The sequence below is a fragment of the Madurella fahalii genome (assembly GCF_045866475.1).
Source record: "Madurella fahalii IFM 68171 DNA, scaffold_5, whole genome shotgun sequence".
In the NCBI taxonomy this organism is placed as follows: Eukaryota; Fungi; Ascomycota; class Sordariomycetes; order Sordariales; genus Madurella; species Madurella fahalii.
In genome coordinates, this window is record NW_027263975.1 from 2,063,970 (window position 1) to 2,077,901 (window position 13,932).

General features: G+C 55.7%; 7 protein-coding genes across 7 annotated transcripts; 4 read left to right on the forward strand and 3 right to left on the reverse strand.

The window, feature by feature from the left end:
* Nucleotides 1-665: 665 nt before the first annotated feature.
* Nucleotides 666-1,713, forward strand: MFIFM68171_09190 (Acetyltransferase; the record flags this gene model as incomplete). Its single annotated transcript, XM_071064609.1, has 3 exons — nt 666-991; nt 1,097-1,349; nt 1,474-1,713. The coding sequence occupies 3 exons, from the start codon at nt 666-668 to the stop codon at nt 1,711-1,713; spliced, it is 819 nt and encodes a 272-aa protein (XP_070920710.1).
* Nucleotides 1,714-2,259: 546 nt separating this feature from the next.
* On the reverse strand, nt 2,260-3,250 carry ssb2 (Replication factor A protein 2; the record flags this gene model as incomplete). The annotated part of the gene is made up of 3 exons (XM_071064610.1): nt 2,260-2,973; nt 3,075-3,181; nt 3,247-3,250. 3 exons carry the CDS (start codon nt 3,248-3,250, stop codon nt 2,260-2,262), a joined length of 825 nt encoding a protein of 274 aa, XP_070920711.1.
* An 894-nt stretch (nt 3,251-4,144) lies between these two features.
* MFIFM68171_09192 (Heterokaryon incompatibility protein 6, OR allele) lies at nt 4,145-6,103 on the forward strand (the record flags this gene model as incomplete). Its single annotated transcript, XM_071064611.1, has 1 exon — nt 4,145-6,103. One exon carries the CDS (start codon nt 4,145-4,147, stop codon nt 6,101-6,103), a length of 1,959 nt encoding a protein of 652 aa, XP_070920712.1.
* Nucleotides 6,104-6,338: 235 nt separating this feature from the next.
* MFIFM68171_09193 (DUF202 domain-containing protein) lies at nt 6,339-7,289 on the forward strand (the record flags this gene model as incomplete). The annotated part of the gene is made up of 5 exons (XM_071064612.1): nt 6,339-6,448; nt 6,527-6,630; nt 6,756-6,935; nt 7,043-7,104; nt 7,203-7,289. 5 exons carry the CDS (start codon nt 6,339-6,341, stop codon nt 7,287-7,289), a joined length of 543 nt encoding a protein of 180 aa, XP_070920713.1.
* Nucleotides 7,290-7,436: 147 nt separating this feature from the next.
* MFIFM68171_09194 (Glycosyltransferase 2) lies at nt 7,437-9,692 on the reverse strand (the record flags this gene model as incomplete). The annotated part of the gene is made up of 5 exons (XM_071064613.1): nt 7,437-8,179; nt 8,235-8,609; nt 8,667-8,852; nt 8,909-8,977; nt 9,044-9,692. 5 exons carry the CDS (start codon nt 9,690-9,692, stop codon nt 7,437-7,439), a joined length of 2,022 nt encoding a protein of 673 aa, XP_070920714.1.
* A 647-nt stretch (nt 9,693-10,339) lies between these two features.
* MFIFM68171_09195 (ARM-like repeat-containing protein) lies at nt 10,340-12,417 on the forward strand (the record flags this gene model as incomplete). The annotated part of the gene is made up of 2 exons (XM_071064614.1): nt 10,340-10,732; nt 10,789-12,417. The coding sequence occupies 2 exons, from the start codon at nt 10,340-10,342 to the stop codon at nt 12,415-12,417; spliced, it is 2,022 nt and encodes a 673-aa protein (XP_070920715.1).
* Nucleotides 12,418-12,914: 497 nt separating this feature from the next.
* Nucleotides 12,915-13,725, reverse strand: spf31 (DnaJ sub C member 8; the record flags this gene model as incomplete). The annotated part of the gene is made up of 3 exons (XM_071064615.1): nt 12,915-13,449; nt 13,537-13,580; nt 13,642-13,725. 3 exons carry the CDS (start codon nt 13,723-13,725, stop codon nt 12,915-12,917), a joined length of 663 nt encoding a protein of 220 aa, XP_070920716.1.
* Nucleotides 13,726-13,932: the final 207 nt, after the last annotated feature.

The window sequence follows — 13,932 nt, forward strand, 5'->3', positions numbered from 1 at the left end:
CGTCCTGCCCGCGTGGGCGGGGGCATTCATGGGACTGGCGCTCGCTCTCTGGTCTGAATGGGCACGCTTGCATTTCACCCCATCCCGACCCATTCCGTCCAACCTATGCTGGAAATTGTTAGGCCGAATACTTGTCTACTTATTCCACCTCGCCCACTTGTGCTTCGGGGCCTGCTCTGTTTCCCGCAGACAGCAACCACTTCGCCGAGATTGAGCATAGCACGTTTCGTCAGACACTCCAACAGTCCCCCACTCAGGGGGCCATCTCTCCAAGGGCACATTTGCCTATTGCCATCGGCACATTACGCCGTCCACCCATCCAGTTCGCCTCCAGTTCGCCTGTTTCTGTCTACTTGCTTTCCCTCTTCGTTGTGAGACAAGCCAGCTCTGCGCCGAGCGCCGACCTAGAATCCTCTCGCATCACAACTCGTCCACAAAGGGGATCAACCACGCAAGGCAATATTGATGTCTGCTGACCTCCGAACCGCCCTCAATTGTCTGCGCCATCCATCCAGGTTCATGCCCGTCTCGAGAACACAACTCTCGAGAGTCCATACGGGGGATAGTATACAGAATATATCAGATAAGTAAAGTGCGTGGGACCCTGGCTGAAGAAAAGGCCATAGCCTCTGACAACCTCTCGCAGCTAGAAACGTCTGCCCAGCATGGCGTCAACCAGAAGCAGTGCTGCCAGCACCATGACGGTGGTGTCGCTCAAGCGCTCGCTTGTGCCGCCCAAGTGGAAAGAAACTGTGCGTGTCGTCGGGATGTCAGAATGTAGGGAGGCGGCGCTCACGCTGGCGCACGCCTTTGCTGCTGATGATTATGCCCAGTACCTCGTCGACTCCGGCGACATGCACGGTAACCGCCCCACCTCGGCCGAGGAGAAGTGGAAGCTGCATGTCGACATCCTGACCTACACGGTGGCCTCGCACTGCATGTACGGGCTGGCCACGACCGTAGGGCCCGAGTGTGACAGCGTGGCGCTTTGGTATGTGCAATGAATGATGCCTTGGATCTCTCTTTTGGGCGGGGAGCGGGGGAGCGGCGAATCGAAGAAAACAGGTAGACTGATGCCCAGTAAATATGTTATCAGGGTGCCGCCCGGTAAGCACTTGGACGGATGGTGGACTCAGCTCCGGAGCGGTATGTGGAGACTCTACTTCCAGCTCTCACCCGAGGGGAAGAAGCGCTACTTCCAGGAGATCCCGCCTCTGCTGCATGACACCAAAGCCGCGGTCCTCGGCGAGAGGGACGATGATGCCTGGTACTTAGTCTACCTAGGCACCAAGCCCAACTCTCAGGGCCGCGGCTATGCCTCGAGGTTGTTGGAGGATATGGTGGCACGAGTATGAGTTCTTGTTCCCCTCCCCTCCCCTCCCCTCCCCTCCCCTCCCCCGCTCTCTTCCACTCCCGCTACAGCACCCTTCCTGGGACCTGACTTACTGATAATGTATTAATGTATGGCGACAGGCTGATGCGGAGGGCCGGCCCATGTATCTCGAGTCGAGCTCGCAGGCCAACGTTGCCTATTATGAAAAGTTTGGCTTTGAGGTCAAGAGAGACGTCTTCCTCGAGCGCGGACCGGCCCCGGTTCGTCTGTCGATCATGGTTCGTGAGCCCCACGCACCCGGTCGCAAGGTTGCTTATCCCAGCCCGAGCCCGAGCCCGATGGCGAAGAAGCTTGCCGGTGGCAAGAACTTGACGGGCTGAGAGATGGGGTAGTCCGACGACCCCTCCCACGCCTGTCAGAGAATGAGTTAACTACTGTTTTGTTGTTTTTGTTTCGCTTTTGGCTTCTTGCTCTTGGTCGATCAACTCGACGTGGATGTTGATTACTAGCAGCACTTTGATTCCTACATTCAACATGCAGAGGTCTTTCGTTTTATTTATTTTTTGGTTGTTGCTGTTGTTGGTAGTGGGCACGAGTGTCCTGTCTCTCTCTTCTATGGTCGTATACAACGGCTTCCAGGCTAATTTCTAGGGGATGATATACATCAAGCAGACCGCACATTTAGCTAGCAACTTTTGCTGTACTCAGTCGTTCCTCGGCAACCATTACCGTCATACACTGGCATACATTGAAGGCCATCATTCCACCCCAACAAACCTGTATCCTCAACATGAGCAAAACCGTAAGAAAAAGCAGATGTGCCAAAAAAAGCCAGCGCCATGGTACCCCTCGCGATGCGCTCCCTTTTATAGGCCCCGTTTCCTCCAGGGCGACCTTCACGACGAAGACTACAGTCCCTTCCACGATCAATAATCCAGGATGGCCCACGTCTCGTCGTCTACCGTGGTATATAGCATCCCGTGGCTCATCAGCTCTTCAGACGCGGCCTGCACATCCTCCACCGACATTCCCGTGCTGCTCGCAATCAGATTGACATGCATGCCCTCGTTCCCGGCCGCAGGCGAGTTCGCCAAGAAATTGAACATGTTCTTCGCGTTCCTCGAGCAGAGCGATAACTTCACGTGCGGCGCCCCTCCGCTCATCTCCCCGCCGCTATCCACAAACATGGCATCCCCCCCGGTGGCGGCGCCGTCGCCCTGCCGCTGGCCAGGCGGCCCGCCCTTGACCGAGCACAGATGCACGTACGTAGCCTCGAGCAAATGGTAGTTGACTTCGTTGAAGTCCTCAACCGCCCTCATGTAATGCCCGTTGATGTGCTTCTTGCCGTTGAAGGTCGAGATGCGGCCCCACACGCGCACGTAGGTTTCGAGCGGGAACTTGGGGTCGCTGTCATCGGCCTTCTCGGCGTCGATCCACTTCTTGACGTCGATGACGGCCGTGCCGTCGTCGATCTTGTACGTGATGTTGGTCGTCTGCGGGTTGACGCTGCGCACCTGCCCCACGATGGTCACCTGCGTGACCGGGCAGTCGTCGATGGTCAGCTCGGCGCCCGGGTAGGCCTCGCGGCAGTCGATTAGTTGTTTGATGGTTACCGGGCGGAGGGAGTCTTCTGCGTGGCTCTGTTGATTTTCAATTTTGTTCCCCCCCCCTCGGTTAGTGAGACGAAAACAAGAGAAATACGGGGATTAGGGCGGTGTAGGGAGTGAGTGGATTGAAATACCCTTGAGGCTCCGCCTTGGCTTCCTTGTTGCGATGCGCCCATGAAGCCGCCGCCATCTTCGCCGCCTTGGGCACCGTAGCCTGTCCGAGTGTAGCCCCCGTATGATGCTGTGGTTGGTGGTGTCAAACGGCGGGCCAAATCGAAAACGTCTTCTAGGATGTAGCTAACGTACCCATGATGATTGTTGATATGATGTGGCGTGTTGTCCGAGTCGAATGTGACAGAGAGCAGGTTGACTGCGGGGTGAAAGGTTGAAAGGAGGAAGACGCGTACCGACGCGCTGCCGGGCAGCAACCACTAAACGCGTGCCCCGCTTATGCTTGCTTCCCAGGGCCCCGATAAGGGATCTGATAAGCCTCAGCCCAACTCCAACAGGGAGTCCTGTCGATGTACAGTACAGTATTAAGGTACCTTAACTGAAGGTACCTTGGGGTATGTAGCAACTTTTAACTCTTTTCCCGGAACTCTTTGGGTCACTGCAAGAGACCCGTCCTGGCTACCCTCGCAGGAGGTTTTGGAGTACAAACGGTCGGTCGGCTGCGGACAGCGCCAACGACAAAATCAGGACGACAGTAGCAGTATGAGGGCCACATCTTTTGGAGTTAAGAGCAAGGCATGTCTGGATCGCTGATGGCCGGCGCGATGTACAGACGACATGTTGCTTAGTTGAGTAGAGAAGAAAGTCACCCGTATATGTTCATGCGGTCTGATCCCCCCACTCTGCGGGGATCATGATTCAACAACCCTTGCCGGAGTGGTCACTCATGTTGGCTCCTATCTCATCCTCATCGGTAGGTTCGCTCGGATGCCGGATACCACAACCGGCACACCACGTCAAGGCGGGCGGTAGGACTCGGCGGAAAATGCACACGCTCAGGAGGCAAGACTACTGCTGCCACCTGTCTGCGCGTCGCAGCGGATACCTCTAACCACTTGATTGGCCCAGAGGCTTTACTTAAGAGCCTGATCGCTCTGGTCAAATTGCTTTTCCCCAGCCTGAGTGATTCCTTGCTCGTCGTCTGCTCATGATCATTTTTTTCCGTTGTCAATATTATACCCCAATAGCCGGTATGGCAATGGAGAGGAGCTCGTTGGCGTCAGTCTATAAGCCTCTCGACCCTAGGAAAAAGGAGATTCGTCTTCTCGAACTACTGGCGATTTCCCCCGATGACAAGGTCTGTGCCTCGTGCCGGCTGACTACTGTCTCCCTTGATGACAAGCCCCGGTTTATGGCGCTCTCGTACGTTTGGGGGGAGCCTTCGGTAACCGGCACGATTCTTCTGAATGGAGCCAAGAGGCAGGTCACCAAGAACCTGGCGGCAGCCCTGAAATGTTTGACCCCCAGCGCTCAGAAACATCAACAGACAGGGACCAACTCTCGACTATGGGTCGATGCTGTGTGCATAAATCAAGACGACATCTCGGAAAGGAACCATCAGGTTTCACTGATGGGTGAGCTTTACTCTTCAGCAACCGGTGTATTTTCGTGGCTCGGAACAGAACCTTGTGTCCACACAGCCATCAAGACTCTTATAACCATCTCCAAGGAGTTCCGGGACGTCGGCAGAGAGGTCGATACCTTGGGCAAGTTGGATTGGCTACGCCACCATCCAGACCTCTACGTCAAGGATGACGGGCTGTCTCGCGAACTCATTCCAAACCGCTGTTGGACCGCTCTTCACAATTTCACACTCTTGGCATACTGGTCACGGATGTGGATATTCCAGGAAATTGTTCTGTCGAAGCCCGGAATGCTCATATTCCTGAGCCCCGGCGGCTTAAAAATGCCCGAATACCAGCTAGCGAACGCCTTGGACTGCGTACGCTTGCTAGCCCAGTGTGTAAGCGGCAAACCTTGTCCTAACTTCGTCTCCGAAGATATGTGGAATCGCCTCCAGAGATTGCCGGATCTGGAAAACGCCGCCAAACAAGTCCGGGGCCTCTTGGTGGCGAAGAAGCACCTTGGCAAGGCCACAGGGGGGGACCGTGCCGCGCTGTGTATACTCTCGGCCTTCAACCACCAGACGAAAGCCACGGATCCCCGGGACTTCTATTACAGCCTTCTTGGAGTTGCAAAGCTCCCTCTCATACCTGACTACAGCGCAAAGAAGTCGGTTCAACAAGTTTGCCTTGACTTCGTGCAGGCCTATCTCGACGCAACCCGCGCACCGCCCTGGACGCTCCTCTTCCTTCACGACGCAGTCGGGCCCAAAGACGCCGGCCAACATGGTCTCCCCTCGTGGGCCCCGAGGTACCATCTGCCCATGGCAGGTCGTCTCCGCGGCCCGGATGACAAGGCGCGCGCGGATCAAGGCGTCTTTGACAAGTTGGCCGGGACAGCGAGGCCCATGCCCGCACTGACGCCGCAGAACAAGACCCTCCGCGTGTTAGGTGTGCGGGGAGCTAGCGTTAGTTTCGTGGGCTATCGGCCCAGCTTCGACTTTCTAAGGACAGGCGCCATGAAGACGTATCTGTTGGACTTTTCACGGCGGCACGGTCTCACGTACCGCACGGGGATCCCGGGGGCGACAGCCCTCTTCGCAACTCTGCTGCGGAAAGTAGACGGTCAATACGATTTCCTCAAGGGCCTCATCTTCCTAGAGGCTATCATTGCGGGCGATTTGGACTCGGCGGCTGCCACGGGTGCTGAAGGCGAACGGACATGGCAAGACATCCGGCGAGCCTATGCGAGCAGCGCGCCACGAACATTTCCACCGGACGTCGACCTGGAATCCCTACAAGTGGCAGTTCGTGTCGAGTGGGTACGGGCATTGGCCAGTTTCGAAAGGCTCAACATCGGTCGACTTTTCGAGACTGGGGAAGGGCATCTCGGCCTAGCGCCGTTGGATGTGTCGGCTGGGGACGTGGTGTGTGTCCTGGACGGTTTTCAGTACCCAGTCGTCCTGCGACCGGCGGGTGATAAGTACATCTTTGTCGGGGCGTGTTTCGTATTGGGCCTCATGGCCGGCGAAGCGAAGGCCGCATTACAAGATGGGGGCCCTGGTCCGGAAGTATTCGAGCTGGAGTGATGGAGACTGGAAAATAGTGACTGCTGAGGCGCACTTATGATTACTTCGCGGACAGGACTGCCTGATTGGTTAGATCATAGTGAAAGTGGGGCGCAAGCCCCTCGACATCAGCTTTCAGCTTCATGTCTCACTGAACGCACCTTGATGGCGCCATAACCACCATTCAACGACGAGACCAGGATAAGTCGCATTCTCTCATGATACGGATCATAGATACCTATTTCAGCCCCCGAATATGTCAACCCCGCTGGCCGAGCCCCTCATGGATGAAGAAGACCGCACGATATCATGCTGCGCACCGCTCACTTCGCTCCGCCAGCCGATTGATGTCTCAGATATAAGAGAGTATACACAACACCATCCCTCATGAACCTTCATAACTAAAGCAAAAACAACTGGGTATCTAACCACCGATTCTCCCAGCCGCGGCCTCCCCACAAACGCCTTCTGCCTCCCACCCCTCTTGGGTCCGCTCCTCTTCGACAACGAGCAAAGCGACTGTCGCGACCACTGCACCAACGAGCGGAGTGCGTTTATGATCCTTCCCCCCTTCCTCCCTTTTTCTCCTCAAAATCGTCTTTCCCATTTAATTCTTGCTACCCGAGTAATAAGTAGCTAATTTGGTAAACAAAAACGATAAAATGTTATACAGCCTTCCTCTCGTACCTCCGCCTCTCCATCTACATGTCCATCGTGGCCGTGGCCATCGTGCTCTCGTTCCACCTGCGGAAAACGGCTTCAGATATGGAGTTGCGCATGGCCAAGCCGCTGGGCGCCATATTCTGGGTGTTATCGTTGAGTTGTCTGGGCGTGGGGGTAGCGAATTACACAAGTACGTTTCTTTTTCCGTGTCTTAATCCTAGCCTCCTTTTACCTAAGTAGTCTATGCCCATGCCCCTCATGCTGGCTGATGGTGGCAGTTAACTGATGCACGATTAGGGACCATCAACCAGTATAGTCGACGGGCGGCAATTGTGCAAAGCGGCCGGCGGACACACACTGTGAGTACTACTTCGTGAAATCTTATTCTGTTGAGAAAATGGAGATAAAAGAGGCGACGGAATGGCGGAATTGATAGCCGGCTGACGTGCGTATGTAGGTCATGGCTGCGATAGCGCTGAGTATCGTGGGAGCGTGCCTGACGCTCTTGGTTATCAACAAGTTGAATGAAAGTGCTGATGAGTGACACGGTACCCTGTGTATTATTCAATTCACTGAAAAACTGGGATAACATGGCTCGGCCCAATGGGTCCCGCCTCATCATCACAGAACCCTGTACAATACGTAACGTTCCATGCGCTTGCGGCTTCTGTATCTCATACCCCAAACTCGTTCATTCATCCCTCGTGCAGAATAAATCCTTCATAGACTTCCTCGGCCCCAGATCCTCAGGTGTTAGCGCTTCGCAACCCCCTACAGCACGTCTAAATTCATCCGCATACTCTGCCGCGGCGTTGTCTAAACTACGGAGGTCGGTAGTCCTCCCATCCCACAGCAGAAGCGGCATCTCGATAAACGGCAATAAAGCGCCACGGTCCGGCAGGCTGTCAAATAATACGTCTCCGGCGAGTGCTACCTCGACCATCTGGGACGCATCCTTTTCCAACTCTCCTTCGTATTCTTCCGGCGCTCTGTAGAGCTCGTTGTGGATGGCGGCTAAGTTCCTCGCTGTGGCTCCACTCGGGTAGAGCATCCAGTATCCGCGGGCGCGGGAGAGTTTCAGGGCATGCTCAAGCCATGAGGGATACCTCTTGCTGACGAGCTTCTCGGTGAAAAAAGCCGGAATTGGCTGTGTATCATGCTGGAACTCGAGTAGGCTGGAAACCAGCGCGTGAAGTTCGACCCATTTCTCCCCCATGTAGAGCGCAGCGTTGCTGTTTGGGGCCTGCCAAAGAAAAGGGGTTGCGTCGTCGCCCATGATGTCTGATGTTTGCTTTCTCGACGGGGGTGTGAATGAGCCCGAGGCATCCAAGAGAGTCAATGGCAGATCGAGACTGATACCGAGGAGCCTCGAGTCCCACTCTTGGAATCGAGCGGGGCCAGAGTGGAGGTATTCTAACACAGTATACTTGACATCTACCAAACCACCATTAGCGCAGTACCGTACAACGCAATCGCGCGCGACACATACAGTGGAAGAACCGGCGTGATAACTGGGTCTGCGGCGACAGAACTAGTACATGCGAGTGCTTGGGGTCTGCTGGCCAAAAAGACTCGAGAAATCGCGCTGAGCTCTCTTCCTCGGTTAATCTACTACGTGGTATGCGGTGCCTGAGAGTGAGCTGCCGGGAGTTGGAGGGGTTGTAGACGCCACGCGGCGGCCACTGAAAGCTCTTCAGGAACCGTGTCGTAGCCGGGTCGACATCGTGCGGCAGTTCGATGGTCAAACGCGGAACCGAGCCCACCGAGAAGTCAGCTGCAGATAGCGACTTGAGCAATCGCACGAGGCTTCCCGAAGCGCCCGGAGATGCCTGTATTAATATGTCAATACTAATCTTATCCCACGCTGTCCTTGTGGTTAGCCGAGACACCTAAAATTACCACAGGTTTGTGGTGTTCTCACCCGCTAGCGACGAGCTGTCCAGCTTTGTTATCCAAGGCAGAAGTGAATGGGCGTTTTCAGGCAGCTCAATCAAAGGCGTGCTGGAGACGGGAGCCTGTTTCCTGACAGCGGCGAGGAAGTAATCTTCTTCTGCCTCTGAAGAGTCAATGAGCAAGGCCTGCGGGTGCATGTAGTTGTTGATATGGTCTGCAGGTGTGTCAGAATTTCAGGATCAAGCTTGTGAGCAAATCGGCTTAGCTTACACAAAGCACGGGCGACGCTATTTCTTAGACGGGCAGTAGTCGAAGCAACTGGGAAATCCGGTCGAGCATCTATCACCCGGTCAGTACCAAAGCTTTCCATGGACAAGAGAGACAACCGTCAGTGATGGACCGTACCATGCAGTATGACCTGGCAAGAGTCGTCGAGCCCATTGACGGTACGAAGCTCTTGCAGGTCAATTTCGCTCCCACCGGCCAGCGCAAAATGTACGTAGCTCCTCAACTCGGCCGCCATCTGGCAAGCCATGGGCAGTAGCACTGCAGCGCTCTTCAGACTCGCAGCAGCAAACAGCACGTTCTTGTTCATAGCCAACGATCCCCCCGTGCTAGAAATGGCTTGAAGCGTGGAACCGAGCTTTGGGAACACGATGGGTCCGCTGTAGCTGGCCGCGGCCGCCACCGACTCCGGAGCCGCCTTCAAAGGAGGCGGAGGAGTCTTTGGCTTCGGCGGTTTCGGATCAGGCTGCAGCTTCGGCATCGGCCCTGGCGTAGCCGACCCATCCGCCGCGTGTCCAGGCCGGTAAACGGGGTGGCGGCGATCTCGGATAGCGACGTCGGTTGGCAAGTTCTGGATGAAGAGATAGACGAATGTGCCGAGCACCAAGGCAACGGCGAGTCGCTTCAGTGTCTTGCGGGGAGGGACCCGAGACACGGCGCTCCATTGCGTCCGAATCGCAGGAACTTTGGTCGGTTTGTGGTCGTCGTCCTTCTTGCCCAATTCCTCATTGCTGAGGAAGATGGACCCCATGTTGCCCTTGAGCGCCATCGCAGTGGCGGGCGCGACCTCTGTTCTTGAACGTCCTCAGCCTTGAGCTTCGACGATACGCGCTGCGTCAAGCAGCATTTCAATCGTAGAAGCAATAACTGACTGTCATCGGGAAACTGTACGCGTCTACCAGTGTCGGCATTTGTCGCGAGTAGTCTGCGCCACGGCGACGCGATGCGAGTTCAAGGTATGCCGCCTATTTGTTTGTGTCCCCGCGAGCTCAAGTTGGCTTGATGTGTGGGCTTGGTGAGCTTGCTCCCTTGAACCAACCAACGTGGCTTCAGAGCCCGTGCACTATGTACTGTACTGTACAGTACAGTAGCGTCGATCCAAGACCCCACTGACAGGGGCTAGGAACCCCCCCCTAGCTCCCCAACCCCTGTAACTGCGGGACAGGCCGGGCAGACGAGGGGCAGCCTCTCTGGCAACCGACAGAAATGCTTTTTTTTTTCTTTTTTTTTTTGTACAATATTTTATTTTATTTTTATTTTTTCTCGCAAGATTTTAGAGGAGAGCTGCTATTACCCCACCACCAACTTTATATATTATAGGAGAAAAATCTTCAGATTTCGGAACAGAGCTTTGAGACGAATCGGCGATCTCGTTTGTAACTAGTTCAAGACCGGATTTTTCATTTGCCATCCAGGATGGGCAAATCTCGGCGGAACAGAGCGCGGCCAAACCGCAGCGACCCTATCGCAAAGCCAGTGAAGCCACCGACGGATCCGGAACTCGCAAAGCTCCGTGAGAGCAAAATTCTGCCGGTCCTAAAAGACCTGCAGAGCCCCGAGGAAAAGTCCAGGACCGCTGCTGCCGGAGCCATCGCCAACATTGTTCAAGATGCCCGATGCAGGAAATTGCTTCTCAGGGAACAGGTCGTGCACATCGTCCTCACTGAAACGCTCACTGACAGCAGCATCGACAGCCGTGCCGCCGGTTGGGAGATTCTAAAGGTTCTCGCCCAAGAAGAGGAGGCGGATTTCTGCGTGCACTTGTACAGACAGGATATCTTGTCAGCGGTTGAGCATGCCGTCAAGGCGGTAAGCAGTCCCAAGTCCTGCGGTGGTTGGATTTCAGGGGCTAAATGCTTGGCCAGATCCTTGAGACCCTGACTGCAACTGAGCCCTCCTTCTCAAAGCTTCTCAGGGCTCAACAACGCCTGGTGTGGGATATTACCGGCTCCCTACTTACACTTCTCAGCCTCCTAGCGTTGGCACGGGAAGAGATCTTGGAAGCAATCGTTAGAAACCAGACCACCCTGCGGCTCCTTTTCCGCCTAGCGTCGACAGACGTCGTCCCGCCGGAGGTATTCGAGGAGGCTCTATCCTGCCTTATGACGCTATCAGAAGACAATCTCCAGTTCGGGCAGGCCATGATCAACGACCAGGAGACACGATGCTACGATATGCTCTTGAAATTTTCCACCGGGAGTGACTCGAAAGCGGTGCTATCTTGTGGCGTTCTTCATAATCTCTTCTCCTCGCTGCAGTGGCTAGATCATAGCCCCGGCAAGGATGGGGCATGCGATGCCGTCCTAATCCCAAGCCTCTCACGAGCCCTGGAACAGGTCACTCTGAGCAGTGGGGTGACTAACGGTAGTTCCAACCACGCCGGGATTACGCAGGTTGCCTTGGAAATACTAGCCTCCATCGGAACTGACCTCCAAGAGACACTTGAAAAGGGCAACCGGTCACCGTCCGGCCCCGCCAGGGCTGAGGAGGAGTGGAATGGTTTTGACGACGAAGACGCAATGGATGTCGATCAAGGCCCCAATCACGGTCCCAATGACGATGAGGAAGGGGAGGGCGATGGGGAGGAGGCGGAAGAGGAATCGGACGACTCGGATATCGATGCAGACATGGAACGTGTCGCAGGCCCCGATGCACCGACGCCCGAGGCTGGTGACCTCGACGACCTACCGACACTGCGCGAACTCATCCAAAAAGCCGTCCCGCAACTTATCCGACTATCGAACCTACCCATCAATACCGAAGAGGCTCTGGACATACAGTCACACGCATTATCAGCACTCAACAACATCTCCTGGACGATATCGTGTCTCGAGTTCGCCAACGGCGAAAACGCCAATATCTTCAGCGCCTGGTACCCAGCGGCCAAGAAGATCTGGCTCAAGACAATAGCCCCCATCCTCGACGCAGATAGTGCCGACCTCCAGCTCGCGACGCAGGTGACTAGCCTCGCTTGGGCCGTCTCCCGCAGTCTAAATGGCGCGACCCCGTCGGACGGCACCCAGCACCGGAAGTTCATCTCGCTCTACCACGCCTCCAAGGCTAGCAACCAGACCCAACCAAACCAAGCGGACAACAGCGAAGCACAAGACCCCTTCCAGGGGCTGGGGGTCAAGTGCATCGGCGTGCTCGGCTCGCTCGCGCGCGACCCGGCCCCACTCGAGGTCAACCGAGATGTAGGCGTCTTCATGGTGACGCTCCTGAGTAGCGACACCGCACAAACACCGCCGGCCGACATTGTTGAAGCGCTGAACCAGCTGTTTGACATGTACGGGGATGAAGAGGCCAAGTGTGATAGGGAGGTATTCTGGAAAGACGGGTTCCTCAAGCACCTGGAGGACTTCCTGCCGAAGCTGAAGGTGCTGGCCAAGGGTATCGACAAGAGGACACAAGGGGAGCTGAGGGTGAGGGCGGACGAGGCGGCGATAAACCTAGCGAGGTTTGTGCAGTATAAGAAGAAGCACGCGCCAAGGTGAGAGGGGGATGGAATAGATGGGATGGGAGTGGGGGAAGCCCCGGTGCCTCAACATGATGAGGCCAGCATATGGAGTCCCAGGAAGGCGCCTCACATTATGGACTGGTTAAATTCTCTATATGAGTGACATCTTTCAGGATTACCAGAGCTCGGCCGACTCATATCAGCCATGTCAGGACTCGGTTCACAGGTGCTGTAGAATTGCGGAGTCAATAATTGTAACGATGCAATGTCAATAAGAATAGCGGACCAACTGAGATGCCATGTATTATCCGGGGCTCTGACCCTAAGTAGGGGGTATGCTAGGTCTGAAGCCGCCGGGGATCCTTCTCATCTTAGTCAGGACCAAATGCAGTGCGCTCTCCCCCCCTCCAGATTCAAAACTCACGAGAATGGTACCTCCTCTAGGCGTAGCAGTACTTCCGTCAAGACGCTGATAGTCCCGCTCATCAGAGAGAAGCAGGAGCAGAAGGGTCGGAAGCGAGGAACCAGCTCTACTCAACCAATCGGCTTCAACTTCTTCTTCTTCTTGGGCCCTTCCCCTCCCCCCGTCTTCCCCTTCTGAAACTGCCTCCAGCTGTCGATTCTCTGATCCCTCGTCGCCTCCCAGTCCTCCTCGTGCTGCCGTTTGCGCCTCCGCGCCTCCATCTCCTCCTCTTGGCGGCGCTGCTCGCGTCCTTCCTCCTGCATCTGCGCCTTCATCTGGCGCCGCCGCCGCTGCTCGTTCTCGATCAGCACAAACGTGGTCTTGTCGGCCCACTTGCGCTCAAACTCCTCCGTCTTGAGCTCCGGGCTGTCGACCGTCCACTTGTTCTCGCGGATCAGCAGCATGCGCGCGTCGGCGATGGCCTCGTCGAGGTTCTTGCGGTGCTTCTCGTCCATGAGCTCGGTCTGGGCCTTCTTGAGGCGGTCAAAGGCGTCGGGGGCGCGCGGGTTCTTGGTTTTATCCGGATGGATGAGCAGCGATTTCTTGCGGTATGTGTTCTTGATATCGGATTCCGGGACACCCGGTTTGAGGCCGAGCACGGCGTAGCTGGAGGAGCGGGAGTTAGTCGTCCTCGTTCTGTTTACGGCAGGGGAGCTGGGGGGTGGGGGGGGGGGGGGGGGGGACGGGAATTACGCATTGAGCCGGAAGGCCTTGAGGATGCGGTCTATCTCGGCATCCTGATTGTTAGGGTGGTCAGCGGCTGCTACAACGGGGACGAAGAGTGGCGGGCTGGCGCACCTTGTCCCATTCTTTGGCTTCTGCTTCGAGCACCTCCAGTGCATCGCGGTTGTCGTCAACCGGGGCGTCGTCTTTTGTTGCCATATTCACCAAGGTTCTGTCTGTTTTGCGGATATGACTGTTATCGGGAAAAGAGAGTGGGCATCGGGGGAGGAATGGCTGTATGTTTGTTGATGCAGAGATTCTTGGGACGACTGCCGCATGGTTCATGCGCCGACGTCGTTTGCGATGTGAGGCGATAAGCGATAAGCGATAAACGATAAGCGATAAGCAATTGGGCCCCACTAAAAA